A 14387-nucleotide genomic window follows, 5' to 3' on the forward strand; every position below is an offset into this window, starting at 1 on the left:
TCATGTATTCATATTTAATGTATAATTTGCACTTTAAAAAAAATGAATTTACAAAACAGAATTTACACTCGTTATTATTAAATTTTCTAATAAAAAGCCGTAGAATAGTAGAATTTAATGAAATACCATATAAAATGTAAGTAATTAATATCATACAGTATGTCAACAAATTTGACAAGCCCGTACTTTGATGTCACGCCCGTATAAAAATTTGAATTTCCGTTTTAGAAATTTTTAAATGCCATCACTAAATTTGTACTTTTATTAATTAAAAAGATATTAATTACTAAAATAATGGTTTAGTTGAAATGTCCAGTCATTAAAGTTACGAAAGAAAAATATTTGAACCAAATTTACATTTCATGAATATTCCCTATTGACCAGAATAGCGCTTGTGTAGCAAAAAATGTTTGATGTGAACTTATCAATTTTTCTCTAACAACTTGTTTAGATCCTTTATCTTACTCTAATTACTTTATGTTTGGCGTGAACTTCTCTATCCTTATCTAAGAACTTGTTTAGATTTTTATCTTACTCTTATTACTTTCTTTTAAAACTTACACTTTTGCTACAACAGTGCCACCAATTTTCTGCTTTTCGGTGGACACTTTTTATATACAAAGATAATTCTCCTTATCTCTACCCTCCATAGTTTACTGTAATCGTAATTGTATCTCTTAAATATACTAAGGCATGCAATGGACGGAAAATATTTTTCAAAACATAACTTTTATATACACTTTCATAAAGCCCCACGACTAGTTCCCAATCCTCGCGCTGGGAGTGAATTACTTTTAGCAGGAAGTTCTCTTGCATGTGAATGTGCTACAACAATACTAAGACATTGTACCCATTCTTCAGCATTCTTACCATCCTTTGGTTTTAATATAAGCGATTGATCACCAGTAAATATTTCAAATGCTTTTGGAATGTTTCTAGCACCTCGTGATACCTTTACTGATCTTATTTGATTCACATCGATACTTTCACCACCACTCTAAAACAAACAAAAAATTTTGTCCATTAAAAATCAGTTCAAGTGTGAGAAACAATATTGATAAAACTTTGTGATGAGAGATGCTATTTTAAGCAGATGAAGCTATAGAATTCTGTCAGAATCAGACGCCACGCATAAAGCCCATAGCTTCTCCGTCGGAATTTCTCCCTCAGGATTGCTAGATCCAAGATTTCAGATCTAAACATTCTAATCCTTACGCCCTGCAGGTTTTTGAAAGTACAAACAACATGTATGGAGGTTTCATCGTCCTCAATAGAGATCCTACAAGTGGGATCATCAAAGATCTCCATGTTATGATGTTGATACAATGAAAACTAACAGAATTCTAGATTGCTGATGTGGAACTATTCGTAATCAATATTGTAACTTACCGATCCTTTCACTGATAAATGAGCTCCAGACAATGTAAAATATCTTGTCCTCCATCGTCTAAAAAGTCTCCATCTTCCCTTTTTCTCTTTTAATTGTCCCTCAATAACTGGTTGAGTATTCCCTAAACATAATAAACAATTACATAAATTGAATATGAGTTCATCAACTTTGGAATCATTTTTGTCCAGATTTTGACATATTCAGGTAATTCAATAATACATTGACAAACTTCGGGAAATCTTTTTATCTCAAAATATAAACAAAACAAAAAAATTATGAACAGCATTTATTAATCTAAAAATGTGCATGGCCTGTTTAAAAATTAAAGTATATAAAAAAATACCTCTTAAAAATCCAACGGCTCTTTCAGGATGTGTACAAAGAAAACAACCCCATTGTAAATTTGTACCACCTAATGGATCAGCACTACCGCCTACTGGCGCAGGACCCAATTGGAAGACATCAAAAAATCCAGAATGCCGTAATTCATTTAATAAAGCTTCCTGATCTTTAGCACAAGGAAAAGCGCTTGTAACTAATGTTAGAAATGTTTTATTTTCACATTTCAACATATCCCAACAATGTTTCAAACTGGTTACAGATGCATCCCTGCTGGATAATGCATGTGGCGATCGCGCTTGTAATGCGATAAACATTAAGTGAATCCATACGCGTGGATTTCTTGTTCTCATTGTGAAAAATGTTCGTGAATATAAACAATGTTGACCTCTTGCTTGGCATGCAAAGTGTAATTTTGCCAATTTTTTTGCTCTTCTTTCTGGAATTATGGATGGATATATTTCAATATTTAAAATGCATAAAGAATAGATCATGTATAAACATTTTTATACCATGCATATATGAAATATACATAGTATATTAAGTTTAGTCCCAAGTTTGTAACGCTTAAAAATAATGATGCTAGGAAAAAAATTTTGTCATAGGTGTTCATAGAATCACCTAATTAGTCCATTTCCGGTTGTCCGTCCGTCCGTCCGTCTGTGGACACGATAACTCAAAAACGAAAAAAGATATCGAGCTGAAATTTTTACAGCGTACTCAGGACGTAAAAAGTGAGGTCAAGTTCGTAAATGAGCATCATAGGTCAATTGGGTCTTGGGTCCGTAGGACCCATCTTATAAACCGTTAGAGATAGAACAAAAGTTTAAATGTAAAAAATGTTCCTTATCAAAATTTAAACAACTTTTGTTTGAAACATTTTTTCGTAAACATCCCTGTTTACCCGTGAGGGCGCCAATTAGGCGGAAATTTTATAATATGTGTACAAACAATTCACTAAATATCGGTCGGTAATGCAGAAACCTATAATGTCATTTACATATGTACTATACTTTATTAGTTATGTATGTGTCCCATGTTTGTATGTGTTATGTGATAAAGAAATCAACACGGACTATGCATGGTATTTCAACAATTAACTCAGTCAATTGTTTGTTTTCACTTGTTTACCTTCAATTGTACATTTAGCTGGAGGAGGAATTCGAACTGATACTTTGTCCATATATGCCTTAATTTTATCAAGATGCTTTTCACAAAAATGTTGTACAGTATCGCGCATTGGATAAGGCTCAAACACACTCATACGCTGAAACCAAACATACAATTAGCACGGTAAAGGAAATATATAGCTAGCGATTTAATGCAAGTTTTTACAGAAACTTACATTTTGAGCCATATTATTATTTGCGTTCACAATTGTCACACTTGTATTATTATTATTCCGACGTGATGTAACAGTTGTAGGTCCAGAAATTGAAACATTTCCAGAACCCATTTGAGAAGTATGTGAAATAGAAACAGTTCCTCCAATTGTTACAGGACCAGAAGTAATTGAAATAGGATTAGCTGGACTCATTGAACTTAATGGCGGTGGATTTGAGTTACTAGTCATACCTCCCGGACCAGATATCTATGAAATGAAAAATGGTTATAGTCAACATTTTGCAAATTGTTTTATTCTCTTTATGATAATTTATTTACCGTTACCGATCCCATAGTTAATGGACCTTGGCTTAACGGTCTAGGACCTTTAGGAGAAATTGTTGTAACTGTAACTCCACCGCTAGATACTCTGGTTGGTCCAATACTCGGGCTAATACCCCATTTATTTGCACCAGTCACAGTTACATTATTGCTAAGCGGTGGAGGCACAGGAATATTTTGTATTTGTGATGGCGGCTGTGGAACTGAATTTACACTTGGTGAGTTAATTTGTTGTGATGAACTTAATCTTGTCATGCTTTTATGTAAGCCTCCAACAGATCCTCCTAAATAAAAAAGATAAATTCATAGCAAAAAAGGAATATGACACAGCACATAAAAATAGGTATCTTTTTTATGTTCATTCAATGAAAAAATCAGATAAGACTAACAGATATGGTTTACATTTTTTTACTCGTGGCGTTGACATCTTAGCGTTAAAATCGCATAGCATGAGTTTGACAGGTATGAAGGGAAACTATTCGTTTTTTTTTACGTCTTGAAAATCTAATCCCTAAATTTATGAACTCAGTATTTCTAAGAAATTAAATTAGAACACTAAATATAATAAAAATTCTTACCGGCAATATTAAGACGTGTCATGCTCCGATGTGTGTTACCTGATGTTGTAGTATGCAATCGTCCCGTACTTCTAGAATCACCAAGTTTAGCACGACGTGTGTACCCACCCGTTTGTGTCACTGTTGTTTGTGTTACAGTACTTTGCGTACTGACTGGTGGAATTTGTGTAACACTTTGTGATGAACTTTGTGATAAAATTGGTTGTGAATTTTGTGACGGTTGAACTACAGGAGGTGGTGATGCAGGTAATGGCGGCGAAGTTTGAATTGAACCACCTACTTTTACAATTGTTACACCACATGATGTTTGATTCACTTGATTTGAGCTAAAAAAATTTATATAAAACTAAACTTAAACAAAACTTATCTTTTTTTTTTTGTCTTTTCACAAATTCAGTTAAATTTATCCCACTCCAACTTGAGAAAATTCTCATATTCATCACTGCTTATAAAAATTAAAAAAAAAATGTAAATACCTTTGATGCCTTTGTCGAACTCCGGCTAAAACTTTATCGGTGAATAAAACTGGATAAGAACTACAAAGTAATGTTGCCTCTCTTAATAATGTACTCTGTGATCCTCGATCCGCTTTCGGCAATTGTTCCAAAACAAAATTCAACGCGTCTTGAGCTCGATCCTAATTAAAGAAGAAAAATTTTTATGAAATAATTTTCTGAAGAAACTGAAACCTTTGTTCAAAATTTTGTCTAAATATGATAAAATCAGTTTACTTACTTTGCTTAACTTTCCAACAGCAGCGATTACCTGTGCAGCCGGACAAACAATATGCGGATGTTTTTGCGCAGCCTTTTTAATTGCAGACACATGTTCCACCAAAACCGTAGGTCGTCGTTCAGCTAAATTTAAAAATACTTGAATGGTTGCGGATGCGGTTGTAGCATTATTTAAATATTCGCATAATTGAGGCACGCTTGCTTCCAACAACTATAAATTAAAATTTTGTTATAAACATACCAACAATTATTAAACAAGGGTTTTTAGCTTAGAAACATATTTACTCCTAGGAAGCCTAATCTATGAATGGTTCGAGGAACTGAATCGCCTGGCACTGAAAATAAAGCTGTACTGTTTTACTCACCGTAGGCTTATTCTTTGCAATCAATGCAAATAAATTTAATAAAGCTAATTTTTCTTGATTGTCACAAAGTGGTAATAGTGAAACTAGCGCCATAGCATGTCCTTGTAATGGTTCTTTTGATACTTCATAAATTTGTGCAAGAACTCGACATAATGGATAATTTCCTACAAAATAAAATATTAAGGTTTAATAATTTATCGCTTAAAGGTACGTTTCAAGACATCACTTAACATTCTAGAAAAACAAGAGGTAGGGGAAAACACCCCTTAGAGAGTTGAATAATATTGTGGAACATTCTAGAAAAATTTAGTGGTGGCAATTTTAACAATGGTGTGCGTGAGAATCAATAAGCACCCAAAATATTTACCAAAAAACTTGTTTAGTGAGAATTGAAAACCTCGATAAGTGATAGAAAGATTGCGACGCTTTGATCTTTTACTTTTCCAGGGGCTCGACTGTATATGATAAGCAAGGATATCGATAATCTACCTGAGTTTAAATTAGTAAACTCCGACTCAATTTCAAAGAGATAGAACGTCTAATTAATCCGGAAAAATAGACAAAATTAAACTAAAGTTGATTAACAAACCTGAAATAATAGAATCCATAATCGGTTGAACATGTGGACTTAACAACGGTGCATGTTCGATAGCTGCTAACGATAAATAAGAAGCCATATTTCTAGAAAGTTCTTTATTTCCTTTATGTAAAAATTTTACTGCAACTGGTATTGCACGTTGCATAACACTTTTCTTATTATAATTCTAGAAACAAACAAGACATAAATTATTTTCGAATTTCGATTTAATAGGAAATATTAATGAAATTTAAATTTGGTTCAAATATTTTTCTTCCGTAAATTATCGGAATTAAATAAATCATAAATGGGAGAAAATATATTGAAAATTTATGAGAAATTTTAAGTGAGTTCGCACTAAATAAGTAATATCTTACCAAAAATATACAAGAAATAATATCAGCTGAAATTTTTGCATGCGGAGGATCTTCATCACGTACAGACGGTTGTAAATTATGGTGCAAACATGATTCAAGAAGTGTAACCAGAGCATCACAATGTTGTTCAACGGTACCAGTTTCTCGTACACAGGATGTGACACGTGTCACACATATTTCTACTACGCTTTGATCGTTGTCATTATGAGCATAATCTGGTAATGATGCTATTGAAGTGATTTCTTTTAACTGAAAATTAAAAAAAAATTCATTTTTTTACTTTTACTTCCATTACAATCATAAATTTCAATGATAGATTAGGTACTAAAGGTAGTTACTAAGGGTTAACCCATGCCGTGGCCCATAGGCAATGCAATAGGGAATATTTATGAAATTTAAATTTGGTTGAAATATTTTTCTTCCGTAACTTTAATGACTGGACATTTCAACTAAACCCCGACATAAGAGGGCTTTTAACCGACACCCTCTTTATGGAAAGTATGCAAATGAGAAAGATAAAGAAGCTTGTAAAATGGCCATCACTTCTGAAATTAGCGCATTCTAAAACATGTAATTTAGTAAAAATATCTCATGCAGCTGATAAAAAAATTTTTTTTGCAGACCTGTGTAATTAATTATAATATATATCTAATTCGAATAACGATTTATCATTTAAGTTCAATAATAGCTTTATCACGTTTAGATAAGAAATGATTGATTCTAGCCTTTATCGGCTTATCTATTGTTTACGTCAAACTAAATTAAATATATGAAGCCTATCATATTTTAACTCTCTATACAGTAGATCCGCGGTAGTCCGGCCCCTGTCTAATCCGGCACCCCTTGTAATCCGACATAACTATAACGATAATTACAATTCAGATTTATTATAAATACATGAATTCTCCGTGGCTGAAATTAGAAAATGATTGATATCTTACCCCTTTGTCGGTTTACAAAGTATTCTTTTTCAAAAACTTCCGGACAACAGTGGGTTTGTGGCAATACTCTATAGTTCGACAAATTCGATAATTCGACAACATCTTTCAAAAAGTTTGTCGGATTACCGCGGGTCCACTGTATTATGCAAGTGTCTCAATATAGTATACTCGTTGTTCTAGTAATTGAAGACGTAGCTTCCTGAAGAGTATCTGGGTTGTCTCGTATGGATGCAACTGCACCCATAATATTTTTAATTTGCTCATCTGTGATTTGGGGTTTATTTGAATACATTAGACTTTTCATATATTGCCAAAGAAAGCCAAATATTCGACTTTAAAACGATTAAAATTTATAATTTGGCCTATTCTAAGCATTTTTTGTGTCTTGCCATTTTACGCCTTATCTCAACATTTTCGAGATTTACAGAATAAAAAATTATTGCGAGGAAAAAAATGTATATTTACCACTTCGGTTAAATCATTTACAATTGCTGCATCCGATACAGAAAATAAATCGCCGGCTCTCGATAAATCCCTGTTATTAAGTACTTGTGTAAACAACTCGTGCATGATGCTTTCTTCTCATTTGTACAACATTTTTTTTGATAAGTAATTAATATATTTCTAAAAACATATTATCTCTGAAAAAAATAAAATAAAAAATTATTTTTAAAACAAGATGGTTTGAAAAAATGTTTCACTTGAAAAATGAAATAATTTAGTAAAAGTGTAATTTTATGTCATGAAGGACTTTTCCATTAAAAAGATTCGAACTTTAAACTTAAATCAAAATGTACATGAGGTGAGTATAAACTGGATTTTTTCATATGAAAGAGTTTTTAATGTGTTTTTGAGTTTAAAGTTCGAAAAATTTGAGCAGTAATTCGGATTTGACGGCGGTTTTTGGCATTCGATTCGTTAGAGCGTCATGAAAATTTGTGACTTAGTCTGATTTATAAGAAATTAAAAATATGCAATTAGCATAATTAATATGCATTATAAATTTTGACCGTTAATATTAAATAATTCGGTTAATTGTGATGCAAATGATTCCAAACTTGTAACAAGGCGGTTTTTGTGGTCACTGAACACGAATATCGTGACAGAATTGGTCTCACAGGAACCTGGTGCTTAGGGTAAACGGTTCCTCGTCGTCTAGTGGAGTTTCCGGAAAATTCGTCATATAATCAGTCCAAACTCGTATCTCGGGGATTTTTGGGGTCACTGAACAAGAATATCGGGACGGAATTGGTCTCAGAGGTACCTGGTGCAACGGTATCCTCGTACTTCCTGGAGTTTTCGAGAAATTCGTCATATAATCAGTCCAAACTCGTTACTGGGGGGTTTTTGAGGTAGCTGAACATATTTTAACAACAATTTTTTAGCAATAGATTCCAAAACTAGAAATTACAATGCTTTTTCCGCAGAGATTACAGCTGTTATTTCTTTTAAATCCCACAAAAAAAAATATTTCAAAATAATGCTGATATGCATAAAAATCAAGTAAGTATACAACTGAATGAACTGTAATAACATTATAATATAAAATACGTACAAAAAATAGCATGAATTTAAAAAAAAAAAATGTTACATCGTGATGCGAATCATAAAATTACAATTTATAATAAATTGCAAAGAAATCACCGTTATTTTATTCAACATTAATTTATTGAACTGAACAAAAAAAAGTTTTTATTTCTAAAAATATATCTTAAATAAAATCATGAAATAAATAACAAACTACTTTCATGAAATAAATGAAAAATTAAAAAAACATCTCCAGAATTTTCGTAAATAGATTAAAGAAATTATTATTCAAATTAAAAAAAACGATAGATAAGTTTATAATTAAGATAAAATCTGTTTAGATGCATAATAGGTATTGTGATTTTTTTTAAAATATCACTTTCTACAATACCAGATTTTCTAAAGTTCACATTTAAATAAAATTTAAAATATATCTATTAATTCTTTTATGTTAAACAAGTTAGTAAAATAAATTATTTAATATAAATTTTCTGTAATAAATTTAGAAAATCTCTATGAAAATTGATTACAATATTTACAACAAAATAAAAACAAATTTTTTAATGTAACCTCACAAAGAATATAAATAAAAACAATAAAAATATTAAATTTCAACAATTACCTAATTAATCCGTAATGAATGTAATCGTTAATGAATGTTTCACATCTTAATTTTATTTTTTAAAAAAGATAAATAAAAATTAACTTATTTGCCACATAACCATATAACAAAACTACTTTCCTTTCTCCGTATTGCAGCTATCTTTATTGCACATTTGTAAGACTGTAGTCGCGTAAACATAAATAAACCGTATAGTAAGGCAACAACCTGCGATTTCCCTATTTGTAAATTATTTTTTAAAGTTCATTATTATCATAAATAATTAATACATCTATCTTGTGTCTAGTATAGTTGAATTCATGTGCTAGAGAAAGATATGTATATGAACGTATTTCCTGTACCGTTTGAAAACTCAGGTGCGGCCATGTGTGAGTGACAGCAACAGGTATTTCCTCAAATGAAAAAAATTATACTCTCAGATCAGTAATCATTTTTATTCAGTACCGTATTCGCAATTATTACGGATGTAATAAAAAAAAAAAAATATATTTTTAGAGTAATCCTAGGAACAATTGGAGCTCTGACGATCCTTATAAAAAAAAAATTTCTCAATAAAATTCAAATTTTCATTTCATATTCCCCAAATCTGATTTCTGAAGTAAAATCTTCATGAAGATAGTTTTAAGAACTGCTCATTAGTATTCATTCATTAATAATATAAAAGACGGTGTTACTAATAAGTTAAATTATAGATGCAATTTTTTTAGGGGCCAACCCAACCCAACCTTTTGAAAAAATCGAAAAAAACGCAAAAAATATTTTGTCTTGGAATTTGATGAAACTCGGTGGATGGGGTGGGTAATTTTGATCCAAAAAGTATAAAAATCAGGTTGGTTAATTTAATGATTGGATGCAGAGTTTCTGAGATATCGCAATATTTGGATCGATTTTAGTCCGAATCTCAAAAATTATTCGACCAGTCAACAAATGCACCCGATTTTTGTACTTTTTGGGTCATATGGTACCCCTTTGAAAAAATCGAGAAAATCGGGAAAAAAAAATTTTGTTTTGGAATTTGATGAAACTCGGTGGATGGGGTAATTTTGATCCAAAAAGTATAAAAATCCGGTTAATTTAATGATTGGAGGCAGAGTTTCTGAGTGATCGCAATTTTTGGATCGATTTTAGCCTGTATCTCAAAAAATATTCGACCAGTCAATTAGTGCACCCGATTTTTGTACTTTTTGGGTCAATTATAAAGGACAAAAAATATTAGCAATTCTTTTAAATTTGTAACTTTTGAGTTGTTAAAGATTGAAAAAATAATAATATTCTAAGATATTGCAATTTATAAAAAATGAAACATTTATTAATACGGTTCTGAATTTTAAAAATATGTGGGACATAACAAGCCTAGAAGTAGTTGCAGACAAAATATTAGTAATATTTTTAGTGGAATTTAATTTTCTAACGTTGTTTATAAATGTCAAAAAGCACGCGGTATTTATAAACTAAATGACATAAACTACCATAAACTTTAATAAAAAATATTTGATAATAAAAATAAAACATATTTTCTTATTGTTATTAGAAAATTCGTAAAAATGCTTTTTAAAATTGCAAAATTATCGAAACAATTTTTAATAACTAGTGAATGTATTCAGCCATGTATTCTAACCTCCAAAAACAATCGATATTTTATTAAAAAAACACCAATTATTTCTAATATATATTCTAAAATTTTATATAAATCGTATTGTAGTTCTACAAATGATAACAAAAGTTCCGAGACACAAATTTATGGATCTCTCACCGGTAATAATACATTTTCTTCCTTTTTAGTAGTATCGTTTAGATTATATAAAACTAATAATTTCAAATCGTTTCAGATGATCAAGTTAAAAATATAACTGATGGAGATCCCGATCTTGAAAAGAAATTAAAACTTTTAATATTAGAAACAGAAGTCTTACGACAAGATGGACAAAAAGTACCAAGCACTGAATTTATAAAAGACTTTCAATGGAAAGAATTATTATCAAAGGATACGAAATCGTCTCGCAGAAAATATCTTAGCTTTTTATTCTCAATTGAAAAGAAAAAAGAAAATAGAATAGTAAGTAACAATTTTGAAATACTTCACAGGATATTAATTTGAACTAATTCCACCCTAGTAGTTTTAAATTTAAATTAAGTATCATTCCAAATGAGTTATACTTCTTCAGTAATAACAAATACAATAATTTATAAAAAATGTAAAAAAATAATACATACTTCAGTTAATCTATCTATTGTGTTCATAGATGACACCTTGGTAGAATCAGACAAGGTATGCTCTTTGTGCAGGTAGGCGTAGGGTGGGGGAATGTCTCACTCTCGGTAATCTCTCTCACACGGTACCCAATTTTTTTTCATATTTACTGTCAACAAATATGACATCAGCAATATGGCGGTGACTGTGTACCGTGTAAGAGAGTAAGAGAATGTCCCGATCCTACTCCTGCCTTTCATAAGAGCATACCTTGTCTGATTCTACCAAGGTTGGCACTGAATATGTCATCTGCCTATCCTTGTCTATTGTGAATAACATTTCGTTTATCGACTAACTTCATGATGTTACAAATTGTAACTATCTTCAGCATGTAGTTTTCGTGTCACTATGATTATTTTGTTCAAGTATTTGAATGATTTTTTAAGGAAAAGAAAAATTTAAAAAGAAAAGAATTAGAAGAAAGAAAAGCTGAAGATAAACCTGAACGTCAATATGGTTTGGGAGCAAATACTATATTATTACGAATTTATGAAACCACCATGAATCAACAGGCTAATAATAGATTAATTCAAGCTATGCAATTCAATCAAAAGTTAGTTATTGATTGTGGCTACGATGAACATATGAATAATATGGAAAAAATTAATACAGCAAAACAATTAATGTTACTTTTTGCTGAAAATCGTGCACACTCAGGTATTTTTTATTTAATAAAAATTCGGAATATCACTATTTGGAGTTCTCATTAATATTATCTTTAATATGTTAAGATCTATAACGCAATTTTCTTGCATATAATTAAATATACATTTAATTTTCTTTTATAGAACCTTTCGATTTACATTACTGCAATGCAAATTTCAATGAAAAAGTAATGCAAGCTTTAAATCGACATATACCAACTTTACTTGAACCTTGGTTTCCATTACATGTCCATACAAAAAGTTATTTGGATATATTTCCAAAAGAGAAATTAGTATACATGACTCCACATTGTCGAGATGATTTAGTGGAATACGATCACGATGCCATTTATATTATTGGAGCCATGGTTGATAAAGTAAGGTTTTATTTTTTATCATGTCTTATAATCTCACTCATTTAACTTTGGGGTTTTTTTTGTTTGTTTTTGAAAGGTATCCAGTTTTTGTGTTTACATCGTGTTCAGAATTTTTTAACAATCATTCTCATAAATTTTCACGGCAGGATTAACCCTCAACGGGGCCCTAGGCAACTATCAATTTGGGGGCCCAGTCATTTATTGTTCTCGAATATTCTCGACCTTTTCATAAACTTCTATTCTCGAACATTCACGAAAAGGTATTTGTTTATTGTTAAATGATACTAAATGATACATTCATTTATTTTGAAATATTTCAAAATAAAAACCCCCAGTGTACATTTTGAGATAATTCTTTTTTATTATTCAATATACTCTCCTTTCACTTCGATACACTTCTTTGCACCCTCATACAATTTGTCAAATGAGTCGGAAATGTCCTTTTTAGGAACCTTGTCTAGTTTGTCGGTCGTCGCCTTTTGAATGCGGTCAATTGAGTTTTATTTATTTGAGTAAAATTTATTTTCAGTTCTGATTATATTTTTCTTTCACTCTCTAGAATTTTACGTTTGTAAGAAAAATTTTAGAAGTCTTTTTCATTTTTCGAGGGCCCCCTAAAATCGGGGGCCCCAGGCAACTGCCTATTCTGCCTACTTGTTAATCTGGCCCTGTAAATTTTTGTTGATCCAAAAATTGATCAAAAACTTTTCATTATCATTTGGGATACATGATACATTAATATTACGCTAACGTGTAATTGAACACAATTAATAATAATAATATAAACACGATTATATTTAAAATAATTTAATTTTTTCGTTTATTAGATGAATAATGAGCCATTATCTTTAGCCAAAGCAAAAAAAGAAGGATTACGAATGAAACGTTTACCGCTGGATCGATACCTACAATGGGGATCAGGATCGGGGAAAAGTTTAACATTAAATCAAATGGTGTCAATTTTACTTGATGTAAAAACTACTGGTGATTGGAATTATGCGTTACGGCATGTTCCCAGAAGAAAAGTTATGGAAATTGGTCATAATATTTTAAGGAATGACAAAAGTTCTTTGCGATTTAATAAAAACTCAAGTCGAACTGTTAAAAGTTATCCAGAAAATTCAAAAGAAATTAAAAGTAATTTTCAACCCGATAGAAAAATGCGAAAATCAAAATTATTAGTGAGTAGTATATTCAATAAATGATATGTCAATTAAATTGATTTTGAATATTGTTGTTTTTTTTTAAATATTATTTATCCAGTCAAATTAGTCCATAAAATATAAGTAAGGTTACAAAAATTTCCATAGACCTAAAAATTGGTATGAATGTTCAGAATACTATTATAAATGAACAGGGGCACAATGAAAACGGCCAAAATACTTAAATAATGTCACTATTCAAATAATCCACAAAATGTTAATAAAGACAATCAATTGAGAATACACACAAAGAAATTTAACGAATTTGAATGACAAGCAAACGAATTTTGAAAGACGTTTTATTTATTTATTTAAAAATATATAAAATATTGTTTCCCCAACAACCATTGAAATGGATAAATTATTATCAAAACTAATAGATGGCCTTACACGAATATAACGTGTAGAGCCACCTAGAGAAAGGCACCTTAAAAACTATAATCTGTATTGAAATTTCATGATTTTTTAAGCCGAATCAGCTTGAGTGAACCTACAACTTCATTTCTTAGATTAAATTTGTTGTTACGTTTTGAAAATTTTTAATTTTTTATATATCCACAAAGACTTCTGGTTAAATGTCAACAAAGAAAATCTGTTAAAACGTTAACATATTATTTGACAATTGTGAAATAAATAAACTTGTATTTTTTTTTGTTTAATAAAATTGATTACTACAAAGCAAATTTGTGTATCTCTCCTAATTGTGAATATTGCGCCAAATATAAGATGAACAAATTTGAAAAATATGAACCAAATTTAGTAGAATTCCATACTTGGTTTATCTAAATAGGATAAAAT

The 14387-nt window shown here is 30.5% G+C and overlaps 2 protein-coding genes across 2 annotated transcripts; one reads left to right on the plus strand and one right to left on the minus strand.

Annotated features, from left to right (window-relative positions):
• Positions 1-314: 314 nt before the first annotated feature.
• Positions 315-9253, minus strand: LOC123295750 (protein melted). Its single transcript, XM_044877195.1, has 14 exons — positions 9116-9253; positions 7432-7607; positions 6026-6274; positions 5661-5835; positions 5072-5235; positions 4708-4917; positions 4449-4609; positions 3973-4298; positions 3392-3678; positions 3075-3320; positions 2861-2996; positions 1734-2168; positions 1390-1511; positions 315-997 (listed from the first exon to the last, which is right to left on the minus strand). Exons 2-14 carry the CDS (start codon positions 7534-7536, stop codon positions 743-745), a joined length of 2871 nt encoding a protein of 956 aa, XP_044733130.1. The 5' UTR covers positions 7537-7607; positions 9116-9253; the 3' UTR covers positions 315-742.
• Positions 9254-10658: 1405 nt separating this feature from the next.
• On the plus strand, positions 10659-13616 carry LOC123295739 (mitochondrial ribonuclease P protein 1 homolog). Its single transcript, XM_044877182.1, has 5 exons — positions 10659-10870; positions 10945-11171; positions 11753-12023; positions 12155-12387; positions 13215-13616. The coding sequence occupies exons 1-5, from the start codon at positions 10660-10662 to the stop codon at positions 13590-13592; spliced, it is 1320 nt and encodes a 439-aa protein (XP_044733117.1). The 5' UTR covers position 10659; the 3' UTR covers positions 13593-13616.
• The last annotated feature ends 771 nt before the right edge of the window (positions 13617-14387 follow it).

The sequence above is a fragment of the Chrysoperla carnea genome, chromosome 3, assembly GCF_905475395.1.
Source record: "Chrysoperla carnea chromosome 3, inChrCarn1.1, whole genome shotgun sequence".
Lineage (NCBI taxonomy): Eukaryota > Metazoa > Arthropoda > Insecta > Neuroptera > Chrysopidae > Chrysoperla > Chrysoperla carnea.